This window comes from Plectropomus leopardus, chromosome 7, assembly GCF_008729295.1.
Source record: "Plectropomus leopardus isolate mb chromosome 7, YSFRI_Pleo_2.0, whole genome shotgun sequence".
NCBI classification, from domain to species: domain Eukaryota; kingdom Metazoa; phylum Chordata; class Actinopteri; order Perciformes; family Serranidae; genus Plectropomus; species Plectropomus leopardus.
In genome coordinates this window covers 17,927,921-17,941,363 of record NC_056469.1, presented here as the reverse complement: position 1 = coordinate 17,941,363, position 13,443 = coordinate 17,927,921, and the positions used below count along the sequence as shown (strand labels likewise).

The window sequence follows — 13,443 nt, the reverse complement described above, 5'->3', positions numbered from 1 at the left end:
ATGTAAAGCCCTGGACGTTACTCCACAAATCACACTCGGGGCCCGATGGAGTGGCTGCAATCAGCTGTGCATCATATCTTGTTATGATAAACAAGTAATGAACGGCGAAGACACATAATTAAACGATGGAGGGAATGCTGTATAAATGGACCAATTACATAAGTGGTAAGTTAAGCTCACAGTCGTTGCGTGTTTTCGGTTATTAGCGCTCGTTTTAAAGCAGCTAGCTAGCATGACAACGTCATAGCGTACTTCTGTTGAGTTGGAGATAACGTTAACAGGCAACGGGTAAGCTAATGTTAGCTACCTTCAACTGTCGGAACCCTAACCACGTAAAATTAACTAGCTTCTCTTTGGCGCCGCTAAATTACCTGTTTACCGAATGAGAAGCTAACCGTACTTATGTACCCTTAACAGGTAGTGCTAGCTAATGCTGGTAGTTGCCACCATCTGTCAGTATAATCTGATTTAACAACTGATTAGCTATTGCTAACAAAACGTAGTGGTTAACTCTTTACAAGTTTAAGAAGCTAGATTCTGCAGTTTTAATTCTGACTTTTAGTAATTGTTTTTCATTAGTGAAAATGTCCTTACTCATTAAAGCTTTTTTGTTGGGCTTATATCCAGAGAAACACAACTTTAGTGAAAATGAGCGAGCATTTATAGAGCTTGCTTTACACTAAAAAAAAAAGAAAAACATTCACAAGAACTACTTAATGAATATGACGAATGTTATTGGCCAGGCCAGTTAAAAAGTTAATTTACATGCGTACATTTCAGAATATATGGGGACGCTTCATACATTATGTCAAAGATTTTTATTGGTCCGATGATTAGTGAATGACGGATTTTTGTGGACAATGCAGTTTCCGAGCTTGTCGTTTTTCCTTTTCTTTAAATACTTCTCACATTTTCACTTATAGCAATTAAGATATTGCAGTTTGTGTAGATAACCATTCATTAACACCGGAAGGGACATTCTTGTTTTATGTCTCCATATTTGTTCTGTCTTAATGCAATTATTTTATGTAATATTACAAAAATGTAAAAAGCTCCTTTCGTGGCATGGAAAATGTAAATACAAAATATTGTGGGGGTTAAAAAAACAGCAACATTTCAGCAATAATTTTATAATAAATGTACTTTTTTCAGGTTGGCAACCTCGTTGGTTTGTGCTTGATGGAGGAACTTTGTCCTACTATGACTCTCAAGAGGATGCCTGGAAAGGTTGCAAGGGCAGCATCAAAATTTCAGTTTGTGAAATCCAAGGTTTGTATGGCTCACTTCCTGTGTGACATTACTGTTTTTTGCCAGTGTGTTTTAGTAACTTCCTGCTGCTTCATGATGTGGTCATGACAAGCATGTGTCCTTGTTTGCTGCTGTGTTCTGTTAGTTCATTCCTCTGACTCCACACGAGTTGACCTGACCATACCGGGAGAGCAGTACTTTTACCTCAGAGCCATCAATGCAGCAGAGAGGCAGAAATGGCTGGTGGCACTGGGAACAGCCAAAGCTTGCCTTACAGACAACCGAACAAAGAAAGAAAAAGGTATTTGGATGCCATAACATCCTAATCTGACATTGTACAGATTTTGCTTTAATAGTGTGGTGTCATAAAATATTGCCAATAGTTCCTCATTTGCTGTTATCATTACAGAGCTCCAGGAGAACACGGAGGCGCTGAAAACTAAGATGTCAGAACTCAGATTGTACTGTGACCTTCTTCTACAACAAGTAAACAAGATCAAGGAGAATGATGAGCAAGGAGACATAGCGGAGGTAAGGTTAAGGTTTGGATGAGCTGATGAAATAAGAGAAGCTTCTGTTGGGGTGAAATTGCAGCATAGGGTGGCCCATTTGCAACTAGCAACACAGCAGATTGTTATGTGCTTACGCTTATGGATAGACCAGGCAGGTAGCAAATGTTATCATAAATACATTTTCTTTAAAATGTAATTTCTTGATTGGAATAACCTTTGTCAGCATGCTGTTACTCAACAACAAACTTACCTGTCAGGACATTTAGGGTAATTTTAGCTAATGTTTGTGTTTGTGTGCCCTTTTCAGACAGGCATAGACACTGGAAACATGGTGAAGTCTACATGCACTACTTTCCTCAAGACTCTAGAGGAATGCATGCAGATAGCAAATCGTACTTTTGGTGCAGATATAGCAACACAGAGTCCACCAGGATCTCCTCCAGTAGCAGCCATCAAACCTCAGAAGGTACATTCATGTCACCACACCTGTGACAAGATAACCAAATAACATTTATTATAAACAGTATAATTGTTCTCAAAGATAATTATATGTTTTTATATAAATATGTCTTGTCTCTCCAACAGATTAAACCTATTAATCATTTAAATCAGAACCTTGGAGAAAAGTAGGTCACTTCATTTGTCATTATGTATTCATGTTGCCTACATTGATTCTCCCTTTCTCATTAATTGTCATGTAGATGTTAAAAGTAGCAGCAAAGTGCTGAGAAAATTAATAAGATAACAAATGTTTTCTGTTGATCCTGTAATATTATGTAATTAATGTTGAATATTAGTGACACTAGACATAATATCCAATATTATTACCCCAAAAGAAGAGCATCTTGAGTTGTAAAGTTAATTAAGTGCAATCATATTCATTCAAGATGGAGAGATTTGCCTGAAACCTCAGGAGAAGCAATTGCACATGATAACCAGAGCCTTGACTCTGGAGCAGAAGGACCAGATGAGCCAGACCGACCAGAACAACATCCCTCCTCACCAGGTAAGTCAGGTTTCCCAACCACTGATTTCACGTGCTGCAGCGTTCCCTGAACTGAAAAGTATTACTGCATTCCATGAAGAAAAGACAACACACCACAACAAAAGGGTTCTGGCTGTTGTGTGTACATCATCTGAACTGATGTGGATAGATTATTGCCTTTTAGTGAGCAGACAGTGATGGATGCCCCAGTTACATTATTGCATTTCCCTTAGCAGAAACAAAACCTTTATACAGAGGGAGCTACTGTCAGTGATAGAAAATATGCCTTTTCCAATTTATTGTTTTGGGTTATCTGTTATACATACAATCTTACCGGAAAGCATTATTCAAAACATAATTTTAAGGAGAAATCACTGTTGTTTTCTAAGTGTACTGATGAGGTGTCCTGTAGTACTTCCCTTCATTGGATATAAGTATTTTAATGTAATGAAGCTTTTTATTGGAACTTTTAAAAAATAGTATGGTATATAAAAACAACCTCTCTTTTGTTACATATTGTGGTTTACACTATGTTGCATAAAAATATATCACAAACTTTGATTTAGACTTGATGTGATGAAATAGTGACAGTTAACACTGCTAAAATGAAAATGTAGAAAGATAATGTCAACACAATACACAATCACACTTGTAGGAGTTATGAAAGAGTTCCTGAGAATTTTGTTGGATTGTAATTAAGGTGCTAAAGAACCAGTGTATATGATTTAGGGCACTGTATTAGCATAAATAACATAAGGTAAGATCAACTTGATTGTTTGTCATGGGTAAATAAAAAAAGTGATGCATGACATTCAGTACATAATACATTAACCACAGGGCACACTCTATACAGCGGACAGCATTGTATCAAATAACTTGGACACAAAAATGAAAGCTAAATATTGCACATATGTCATAATAAATTAACCATACTGTAAGACCTGCTCCTCAGCACAGTGAGACGCTACCACAATGAGGGATTAACTGATTGTTCAGTAATGCAATAGATATAGCGAGTAAGGAACACTTCAAGCGGTTCATTTTGCATCTACTAAGCTGTCGACCCGTCGCATGTCTTAGTACAGTTTTGCAATGCAATCAATTATTCATAATTTTGTTTTCATTTGTATATAATCATTTAAAATTGAAAATTGTGTTTTTTTTAGCTTAGAATTAGCCTTTCATGTCCACACATGGAGCGGGGCCTCTTCCATGAAGCCTGCCATGTTGCACTGCCATGTTTCTGCAGAGGTCAGAACTGACAAACCAAACAGTGGCTCTAGAGAGGGCTTGTTGCATTTCTGTGTCACCTGAAGACCACCGTGGGTTCCACTCCATGCTTGGAAAGGCAGTTGTTAGCTCCTCACTGTGAGATGCTGCTAAATCTTACAGAATTATCTTTCAATCTTAAAGAAATTAAAAGAATATCATGAAGCTCAGCGTTAAATTACAGTCGAGTGTGGTCATAACTGAAACCAGTCACACCTTACCAGATCTAACTGTGGTGTTGGGTGTCATATTAAACCTTTCAGCTCGTAGAGATAAGTGCAGCAATACATAGAGTCAATGCAAAATTTAGCTCTGCTACTTAAACACTAAATGAGAGATGAGGCTTGCATCAGTGTACCAGGGGTTAAATAATAGTTGTGCAAGTTATCAAAGTGCTGCTTTCACAATTTACAACACCCAGTGTGATGAAAACTGGGTTTCAGACTTATTGCAAGACGTCTTGACTGAAACCATATTCTGTATCTCTTTTTGTCTGATAACATACACTGTATATGTTTCTCTGCTGTGTCACACAGACGCTGATGCTGCCAACGGCAACAACTCAGTCCACAAGGAGGAAGATGATCCTGCTTGTCACACTACCCTGAGTACCCCTGAGATGGAACACTACGACCTACCAGCAGAGGGGCATGAGGAAAGTGAAGCTGATGATCAAAAGGAGACAAAACAAGAGCAGAAGCACAATGAGGACCAAAGTCAAGAGCACGACAACAACAACAAGGAAGAGAGTGCCGTCCAGCCTCCGCACTCACAGGAAGCTGTTCCAGACCAAGTAGAGGCTCAACATGAAGGCGAGACTTCCAGAGATAACACAGAGCCAGAGGACACAGAGCAGGTGGAAACTTTCTTCAGCACAATGAGCCACAGGTATGAAAACGCTACTCAGGAAGGTCACATCCTTTAGGACACACTCGTTACTGTATGGAGTTACTGTATGAATGTCTGTGATATTTCACTACGACAGTATTAGGGTTAACCAATCTAAGCTATAAGTAGTAATTTTGTCTTTGAGGCACTGCACTTCTGCTGCATATTTTGACTAAACTGCACAGTTACTTAGTTTGTGGAAATATAATAATTGTATTACAGTGTTGTACAGAACAGAAGACAATAACAAGTTTGGAAAAATTTTACTGAATCCATTTCAAGATGTCATGATGAGTGTTTTATATTAGTGTGTTCTCTCTTGATCACGTGACACAGAGAGGCCCTCATCTGATATTTGGGTTTGTAAAGCTTTTTTTGTTTCATTCTGTATTTCAAACATATTTTACTTTCTCTTTTTAAGACTTTGAGGAGTGTTATTGAACAAATGGACTAAAGTGTTTATAATAATTTCTGTAATATTCAGTCAAACATTATCATAACTGAGAAGATTATGTCTCACTTAACAAGTATTCAACTGCAAGAGGGGGGCTATTTTGGAGTTGGTCCTTAAAAACTGATTAAAACAAGTTTAAGAGCATTAATATTAGCAAAAAACATCTCTGTTAAGATGTCAAAAAGTAGCAGAATAGTCTCAGGTATTGTCAGGCATAGAACTGCATGACACTGTGTGAATCATTTCTCTGGCTTGGTTTTGATGTTTGTACCCTTTTCTTTTTTCTGTTTGAGTTGATCAAATAAAAACTGAAATGGCATACGTACCTCTAATATATTCTCCTGTTTGAATCTGTTCTACTTTTTTTAGATTTAGTGATATAAGACTGGACGACGACAATGGTATCCCTACACAAGAGTTTTTGGACTCATGCTATGCAATAGTACCTGTATTAGGTAGGCCGGTCACTTTCAGTCTCCTCTCCTCTTATTCTGCCTCTCTTATCCTCTTTCTCATGATGTGGTCATTTCACCCTTTATAACTTTTATAAGGGAAAATTTTCCTACTGTTTTTCTTGTCATTTGTGCATGCTCTGTCATTTAGATTGGAAACAGTGAGGTGGCATCTTTCTGTCTTGGGTTCATCATCCATCTTTTTCTTTAATACCATCGTTATTTCCTCCTGCGCCTGTATGTCTTCCAGTGGTTTTATTTATTCTTTGTAGTCAACCTGATGTTTGTTTTTAGCTCATTCGTGTTAATGTGGCTGTGTGTCAGTGTGCACTACACATCTACACATCACAGTGCACCACACATAGACAAAGGTAGTCACCATGGACTGTATAAAAGAAGTGGATGTAGACATTGTGACTTCACCCTTTGGTTTGTTGACTACTGTTTTGAAGCCTTGAGTTTGGCATTTTGGTGTTTTTGGTCTTTTTTTTTTGGAGCCAAAAATGACCATATTTGAACAAGAGGGTGGGGCTGCAGATGATACACATTGCTATGCATCTGTCCTGATTGACAGCCTGCTGTGGTTTGTGACTTCTCAGTCAAAAGGTAGCGATGCTCTAAAGCAAGGTTTCCCAAACCTCTCCTCAAGTACCACTTGTCTTGCATGTTTAGATCTCACCCGGCCGCAGCTTCAGGCGTTCATAACGAGTTGATCATTTGAATCAGCTGTGTTGGAGCAGGGAGAGCTCTAAAACATGCAGGACAAGTGGTACTTGTGGAAAGGTTTGGTAAACGTTACCCTAAATTACAGCCTGCTTTGTATATTTTACTCTAAATGGGACCATAATTAAAAACAAAAACAAACATCACTGTATCAAAGAGACTTTAAACTAGTGATTGAGACCATAAGGTCATCAAATGTTCACTGAGGTAATAAATAAAGTGAGAAGAAGAATTGTTTTCTTTTAGACTTCTATACAATTAGACTTTTTTGCAACCAGTGGAGTCAACCCCTCCTGGCTTTAGAGATAAAGCACATTTAAGGCACCTCTGCACAGGCCTTTTTGACAGAGGACATTTTGACTTGTCGCAATAAGAAAAGCACACATGTAACTCATGAAATTAATAACAGAAATGAATTTGGCTGCTTCGATTTCAGGATCCAGGTTTTGTGCATGCTGGCTCACTGTCTCTCTCACTGAAGCACTTGAATAGAACCGTCATCGTTACTGTTATTTGCAACACCTGTGCTTTTCCTGCTATGACAAGTCAAAATGTTTGCTGTGAGAAAGGACCAGTGGCTTCAGTTTTGAGACCCAGAGGCTACGTTGACTTCTTTTATACAGTCTATAGTTGTCACTCACAGTCACAAGAATGACATAAACACGGGAGACATTAAAACATTTCCTGTTTGCCAGTCTTGGAGGAAATTGTCAGGTGGTTTTCAGAAAACTTTTTAGAGCATTTTCAGACTTGGCTCAATATTTCTGAGAAGTTGGTTTAGGATTTTTGGTATCAACAGTAACCCAATGGTATGATCAATTTTCAGATAAAATATAACAACAGGTGTACCAATGTCACATGATGATATGAACCTATATTTCGTATTAATCAGCATCATAACAATATGCCTATTACATTGTTCCTCTGTAACTTTATATCTGAAGTAATGTAAACTTTTAATTAAGTCTGTTCAACTTCAGATGTGCTCAAATTTTAACATCTCTCTCATCAAATCTTGACACAGACCCAGATACCTGTGATATTTGTGTTTGATATCCTTTAAGTCACACCACATGCTTTCTGCATTGCTAAAAACCTTAGGTATAACATTTAAGAAATGACGATACCTGTACCCTTAAAGTAATATTGATACCAATACAGTACTTCATTTGTTAACTTTTTTCTACATTATTTGGTACCCATAGTGTGAGTGAAAGCATAAGTTGCATAAAATGCCACAGGTGTGTAATATGGCACTTCAGCATGTTGTAGTGACATCTCGGCACGCTGGACAACCAACTCTGTCAAATGCACTGCACTCAACTTCAGCAAACCACAGACTGTATGGGTTGTAGCTGCCACAGTAATGGACCAATCACATGTCACATTACATTGAAGAATGCTTGCAGTGACTAGCTGTGAATATAAACCATACAAATAGCCATTTTCTCTAGATCTGGCTATATAAAAGATTGAATGCAGGTATTGTTTTACTGGAGAAGTTTTGATAGTACTTGGTACTGTCTATAAGCTATCGAGTACTGGTACCCAGAAAATTTTTCAGTCAAAAGGTGAAATTTTCACTTAACTTACCCGCCATATCATAGTTTTAAAAAACAAGGCGTCTGATTGTTGATCACTGACTATTATTAAAGGTATTATCATATTAATACATGAGAATCTTTTCTCCATAAGCAACGAAGAAATGATCATGGATTTTCTCTTCTCAGACAAGCTGGGGTCCACAGTGTTTGCACCAGTTAAAATGGATTTTGTTGGAAACATCAAGGTATGTGCATGTGTCACTGATACTTTGTCTCGATGTTTATTTATTTGATCAGCAGAAGAAATGATGACATAGTAGTTCTGCAGAAGTGGCCTTAAAATGTATTTATTTTTTGATAAACAGTATAAATCAGCATTATCTCTTAACAACCTACTACATAATATGTTAATAGGGAGACATTTGTTATGCACAATACTGCTCCAGATCAGACATATGACTCATCACTCCTCTCATTCTTGATCTGTCAGTGTACATTATAAAATATATCTTAATACGCTGTTAAAATGTATTATAGGGTTGTCATTTGTTGTTTAAAATCTAAGTAAGAACGGCGGCAAAGTAGAATCAGAATCTATTTTCAGTTCATGTCACTTTATCTCCCTCTGTCTCTTCACCCTGTAGAAAATTCACCAGAAGCTGATGTCAGACACCGACAGCTTCCCCACACTACAGTCCATCGTGCTGCATGAAGTCCAGACAGATGTTGCCCAGGTGCGCAACTCAGCCACTGAGGCTCTGCTGTGGCTCAGGCGAGGCCTGAAGTTCCTCAAGGAGTTTCTGTCAGAGGTCAATGCAGGAGAACAAGACATCCAGGGAGCGCTGAGTGAGTCTTACTTCTGCGATGCACAAATCTACAAACAAGTTTAAATTCAGGATTCATCATGTTCAGTCTGTTCTCTCACCCAGATAATGCCTATGGAAAGACCCTTCGGCAGTACCATGGATGGGTTGTGCGAGGTGTTTTCGCTGTAGGTATTTCTTACTCTCACCGATGTTCCTCTCCTCTGGGGTTTATCTGGTCTAGTACTGGTATGACTAGTGCATGCTTCTATTTCCACAGTTGGCGCTGAGAGCTGCCCCGTCTTATCAAAGTTTCGCTGCTGCCTTAGTGTCAAGAGAAGGCGATGAGCTGAAGGACGGGTTTACCAGCGGTATGCACAGGGACCTGGGAGTGTACCTGCCTGCCATGGAGAGGCAGCTGGCCATCCTAGACGCCCTGTATGAAGAATACAACCTCGAGTCTGATGAAGTGGTGTGAAACTTGAACAGAGAGGATGTGAGTTCAAGGTAGGACAGAACATGACCACAGGGGCAGAGCAGTGACTAACTGTTGAAGGAGGGTGCCAGATGCATCAAGTGCATCTTGTGTACAGAACAGGGTGAGCATGTGCCGTGTCAGTGTGAGGTGTGTCCGCTGGGTGTTGAACTCTACTACAGTAGAGGGTCTAGGTTTGACAAAGGTATCAATGTCTGTATTTAGGAGAAAGCATTAACAATGAAGGCATTATGGTCTGATGAAATGTAGTTTCTGGGTCTTGTTTAAAAGACCACTGACAGTGTAGGAGCTTTAACCTCTACTATACAGACTCCCACCATAATGACTCATGGTGACATTTGTTTCTGGTGCACATGTTGGCTGTGTTGTAGATTTTTATGTACAGGTATATACCCACAAGGTATTTGGTTCCATGACTTCCCTGGAAGATCCTTTGTGATTCCCCATGAGCTAAACAGAATGCAATGAAATTTTTAATCAACATTGTCCTAATTCCTTGGATTCACGAAGTAGGATGATACTTACAGCCAACACAAAGCACTATTTTGACAAAAACAATGTTCGATTGTTCCAGTGCCCAATATATGCCTTAAGTATGTGATGGAATTGCATACTGGGTTAACTTTAACTATTAGAGAAATGCTTTTTCATAAACTGACAGTTGAAGTTTAGTGGAAATTATGATCAATATTAATTTTTATTAGTTTCTTTACCTGGGATATTTAATATAAATCCTGCAGTTTGACAATGAATTGTTTTGTCGCTAACATAAAAAAAAAAAAATTGCTCTTAAGACTTTCCTTGGGACCAAAAAGGAGCTGTCATGTGAATGGCTTTTGCCTCTGCTGCCTACAGTACCACAACACAAAAGAGTGAAATAATACAGTGTAGCTGTTAAAGTACTGACAACTGCTGAATACTTTAGTGGACATCCTCTGCACAAACCTATGCATAAAATGCATTTTCATAATGTCTATTTATTACATATTAAGTTATAAAGTTCACATTAATGTCACAGAGATCAGTTCAGTCCAGCTTTTGTGTGAATGTATGAACATTTGTAGTCATAGAGCATGTTTACTGATTGCATGGTTTTATGTATTAAGTAACATAGGTGCCAATGGAAAAATGAATATAGGCCAAGGATTTAAATTAACCAAGTGAACATATAGTTAGAAAGTTAAAATGTGTTGCTTTTCCTTCATCTCTGTACTGACAATGAACACTCAACATTCAGCTACTCTACAGATTTACGCGTTTTTCCATCATCTCGTCCATGCACTGTTCTACATACTTGAGTGTTGTTAACAGCCGTACGTGATATTTATGATGTCGATTCAAAAATGAAAAAATTGAGTGGTGACACTCCACCTCCTGGCCAGGTTAAAGTTTGTCCACTGAGCCATTCAAGCGAAGCAGGAACATCCTCACAGGGCTTTTTTAAGACATACCACATAGTATTTTTAACTTTATTCTTACTTTTGTGTATTGAATGCACAAAGTAATAATTCTTGAAGTAACTCATTTGCAGCAGGTTTACATCACAGATGTGCAATGGGCTGATTCCCTTCTGCAGCTCAATTCCAATCTTAATCCTGAAAATATTCCATTGTAATATTGCAAACGTTTGATTTGGGTTTTTCTACAACTGTATATAAGATGCGATTTGATTTTTACATAATAAATAATTAAGTTGTCTTAGTGTGTGCTCAGTCCTGCTGTAGTCAAATATGTTGTGTTATATTTATGTTATTTATTAGACAATTTTCTGTCGAGCGTGGCAATTTTACTGATGGTACCGAACACAAATCTGCGACCTTTTGCGTGTTGACAAATCAATGCATAAGGAGTAGACAGTAAATCTGCACAGGTGTTGTGTTTTGTCTGCACAATAGTGGTGCTGAACTCAGATAACACCTTTGCATACCTTGTCGTGATTGTTTGCATGTGCAGCAGTAGTGTGCCCTCTGCCAGGACCACATGCCAGCCATTCTTGCTTATAGGTCAGAGATTTTCACTTGGCTTGGGCCAACGGCTGCCGGCTTCCTGTTCCCGTGTCCTCCTTTGCGTCACCCCTTCTGCCGCAGCTGTAATTCTACACTGCCCGGCGTGCACTAAAATAACCCTTTTGTTGGAAAAAGTGTTTGATTTCAACTTAATACCTGTGAGGGCTCAAAATACACCCTGCTTGAGACACGTGTAAAATCATGGCCAGTGTCTTTGAGATCAGGGAAATCAATCAGAAAAACAAAACAATCAACCACTATTAATTCTTTAATTAATTTGTAGCTAAGAGAACTGTGCAAGGTTCCCAAATGCCAAAAATAGTACACTTCTCTTTGGGGGATTCTTCTGAGAGCACAGTGGATCTTTTCGTTACAGAGCAACAGAATGAGGTTGGTCTCTGCATCTCTAGCGACACTTAGTGCTGCACTGAGACATCTGTGGTACAAATCTGATTGGGCTGGTCAGGGGGAATGCACATGATGGGATGAATATGCCAAGGTAAGCTTTTACTCAGGCATCTCAGCAGACAAATTGTCCTGATGTGATTTAGAGAAGAAATACGGCATGCTAATAGAGTTAAATGGCTGTGTCCAGGCTCGAACATCTCTGCTGCAACACTGGCCGGCTGCCCGCGCCCAACTTTTATCACTGTGCCTCATCTCCAGGCACAGACTCAGCTCTGCGAGGGGCTTTGTCGAGACAGGATGAAAAGCTGGAAAAAACCCATTGCCATGTCTGAGAAAAGAGTTCACTGTGTGGTCTGTTAACTATTTAGTCTAACGCAGCACTTTTCAAGGAGCTGCTGACAGCATCTTTTCCCACTTGATAGATATCTGCTTTTTTTTTCGAGTGCTCTGAAAGAACATCAATAGCATCTCTATCACTGTCTGTCTGCTTTTTTCACTGCTCCCAATCGCTGTCACCAATTGCTCAGAACACACAGGCAGCAAAGCTACAGACAAATCCCTGACTGAAATTTAAAGATGCATGTGTGTAAGACAGAGCAGAGAGCTTAGAATTATTTAAAGTCCTGTTTTATTTTCAGTTCTTTTTTTTAATTATTCACAACTACAGTATAAATCATACAATAATGAAAACAAAATTACCTTTCACTATTTTAGTCACATTGCATACTATATTTAGCAAAATCTTACAGTACGTTACCACATGCATGTTACGTTTTAGCACTGTTGTACATACACAGTACAGGATACAACACAGCAGCACAGACAGGACATTCAACATATACTAAACAACATTTTAAATGCAACACTTTTGTTTTTGCTGCCATTTTTCACAGGTTTAATCGGAAGATCTAACACTCAAAGATATATTTTCCTCAAATTTTGGTTGGAAATTTAAGAAAAATGGATGTTAGTGAGCATTTCTTTTCCAAGATAATCCATCCACCTGACAAGTGTTACAAATCAAAATGCTAATTAAAAGGATCATTACTACACAGGTGTGCCTTGGCGGTCAAAACAAAATGCCACTTTAAAATGTTTGATCACACGACACACAGATGTTTCTTGTGAACCGAATGTTCATTTCTTGACCATAAGCTGTCTCCAGTGTCATTTATGTTAAATTGGCAGTACATCCAACCAACCAACTGAAGACCACATGTAGTCATACCAGCTCACGACCTCTGCATGCTGTGTCTTGCACAACTGAAGAATTTCTGCACAAACTGTCAAAAACCGTCAGGGAAATTTATCAGCATGCTCATCATCCTCACTAGGCCGGATTGCAGTTTGTCATCGAGGTTGGGTGGATGTGCTGCCAAATTCAGGGAACCAACACGGGAGATGTCATACAGTTGTGAAATGAACGATAAGTTCATCAGCAACAGCTTTGGTGGACATTCCTGCCATCAGCAAAGCCAAAGACATGCTCCTTAAAAACTTGCAACACCAGTAAGTATTGGTGTGTGATCGTCAAACTGCACATTTCAGAGAGACCTTTGATTGTGACCTACAAGGTACACCTGTGTACTAATGATGCTGTTTAATCAGCATCTTGATATGCCACACCCGTCAGGTGGATGGATTATCTTAGAAGT

The 13,443-nt window shown here is 38.8% G+C and overlaps 1 protein-coding gene across 1 annotated transcript; it reads left to right on the top strand.

Annotated features, from left to right (window-relative positions):
* Positions 1–12: 12 nt before the first annotated feature.
* plekha8 (pleckstrin homology domain containing, family A (phosphoinositide binding specific) member 8) lies at positions 13–11,082 on the top strand. Its single transcript, XM_042490609.1, has 13 exons — positions 13–165; positions 1,153–1,269; positions 1,394–1,549; positions 1,658–1,779; positions 2,068–2,226; positions 2,346–2,386; positions 2,648–2,766; positions 4,551–4,902; positions 5,726–5,811; positions 8,262–8,320; positions 8,720–8,921; positions 9,005–9,066; positions 9,159–11,082. The coding sequence occupies exons 1-13, from the start codon at positions 126–128 to the stop codon at positions 9,354–9,356; spliced, it is 1,713 nt and encodes a 570-aa protein (XP_042346543.1). The 5' UTR covers positions 13–125; the 3' UTR covers positions 9,357–11,082.
* Positions 11,083–13,443: the final 2,361 nt, after the last annotated feature.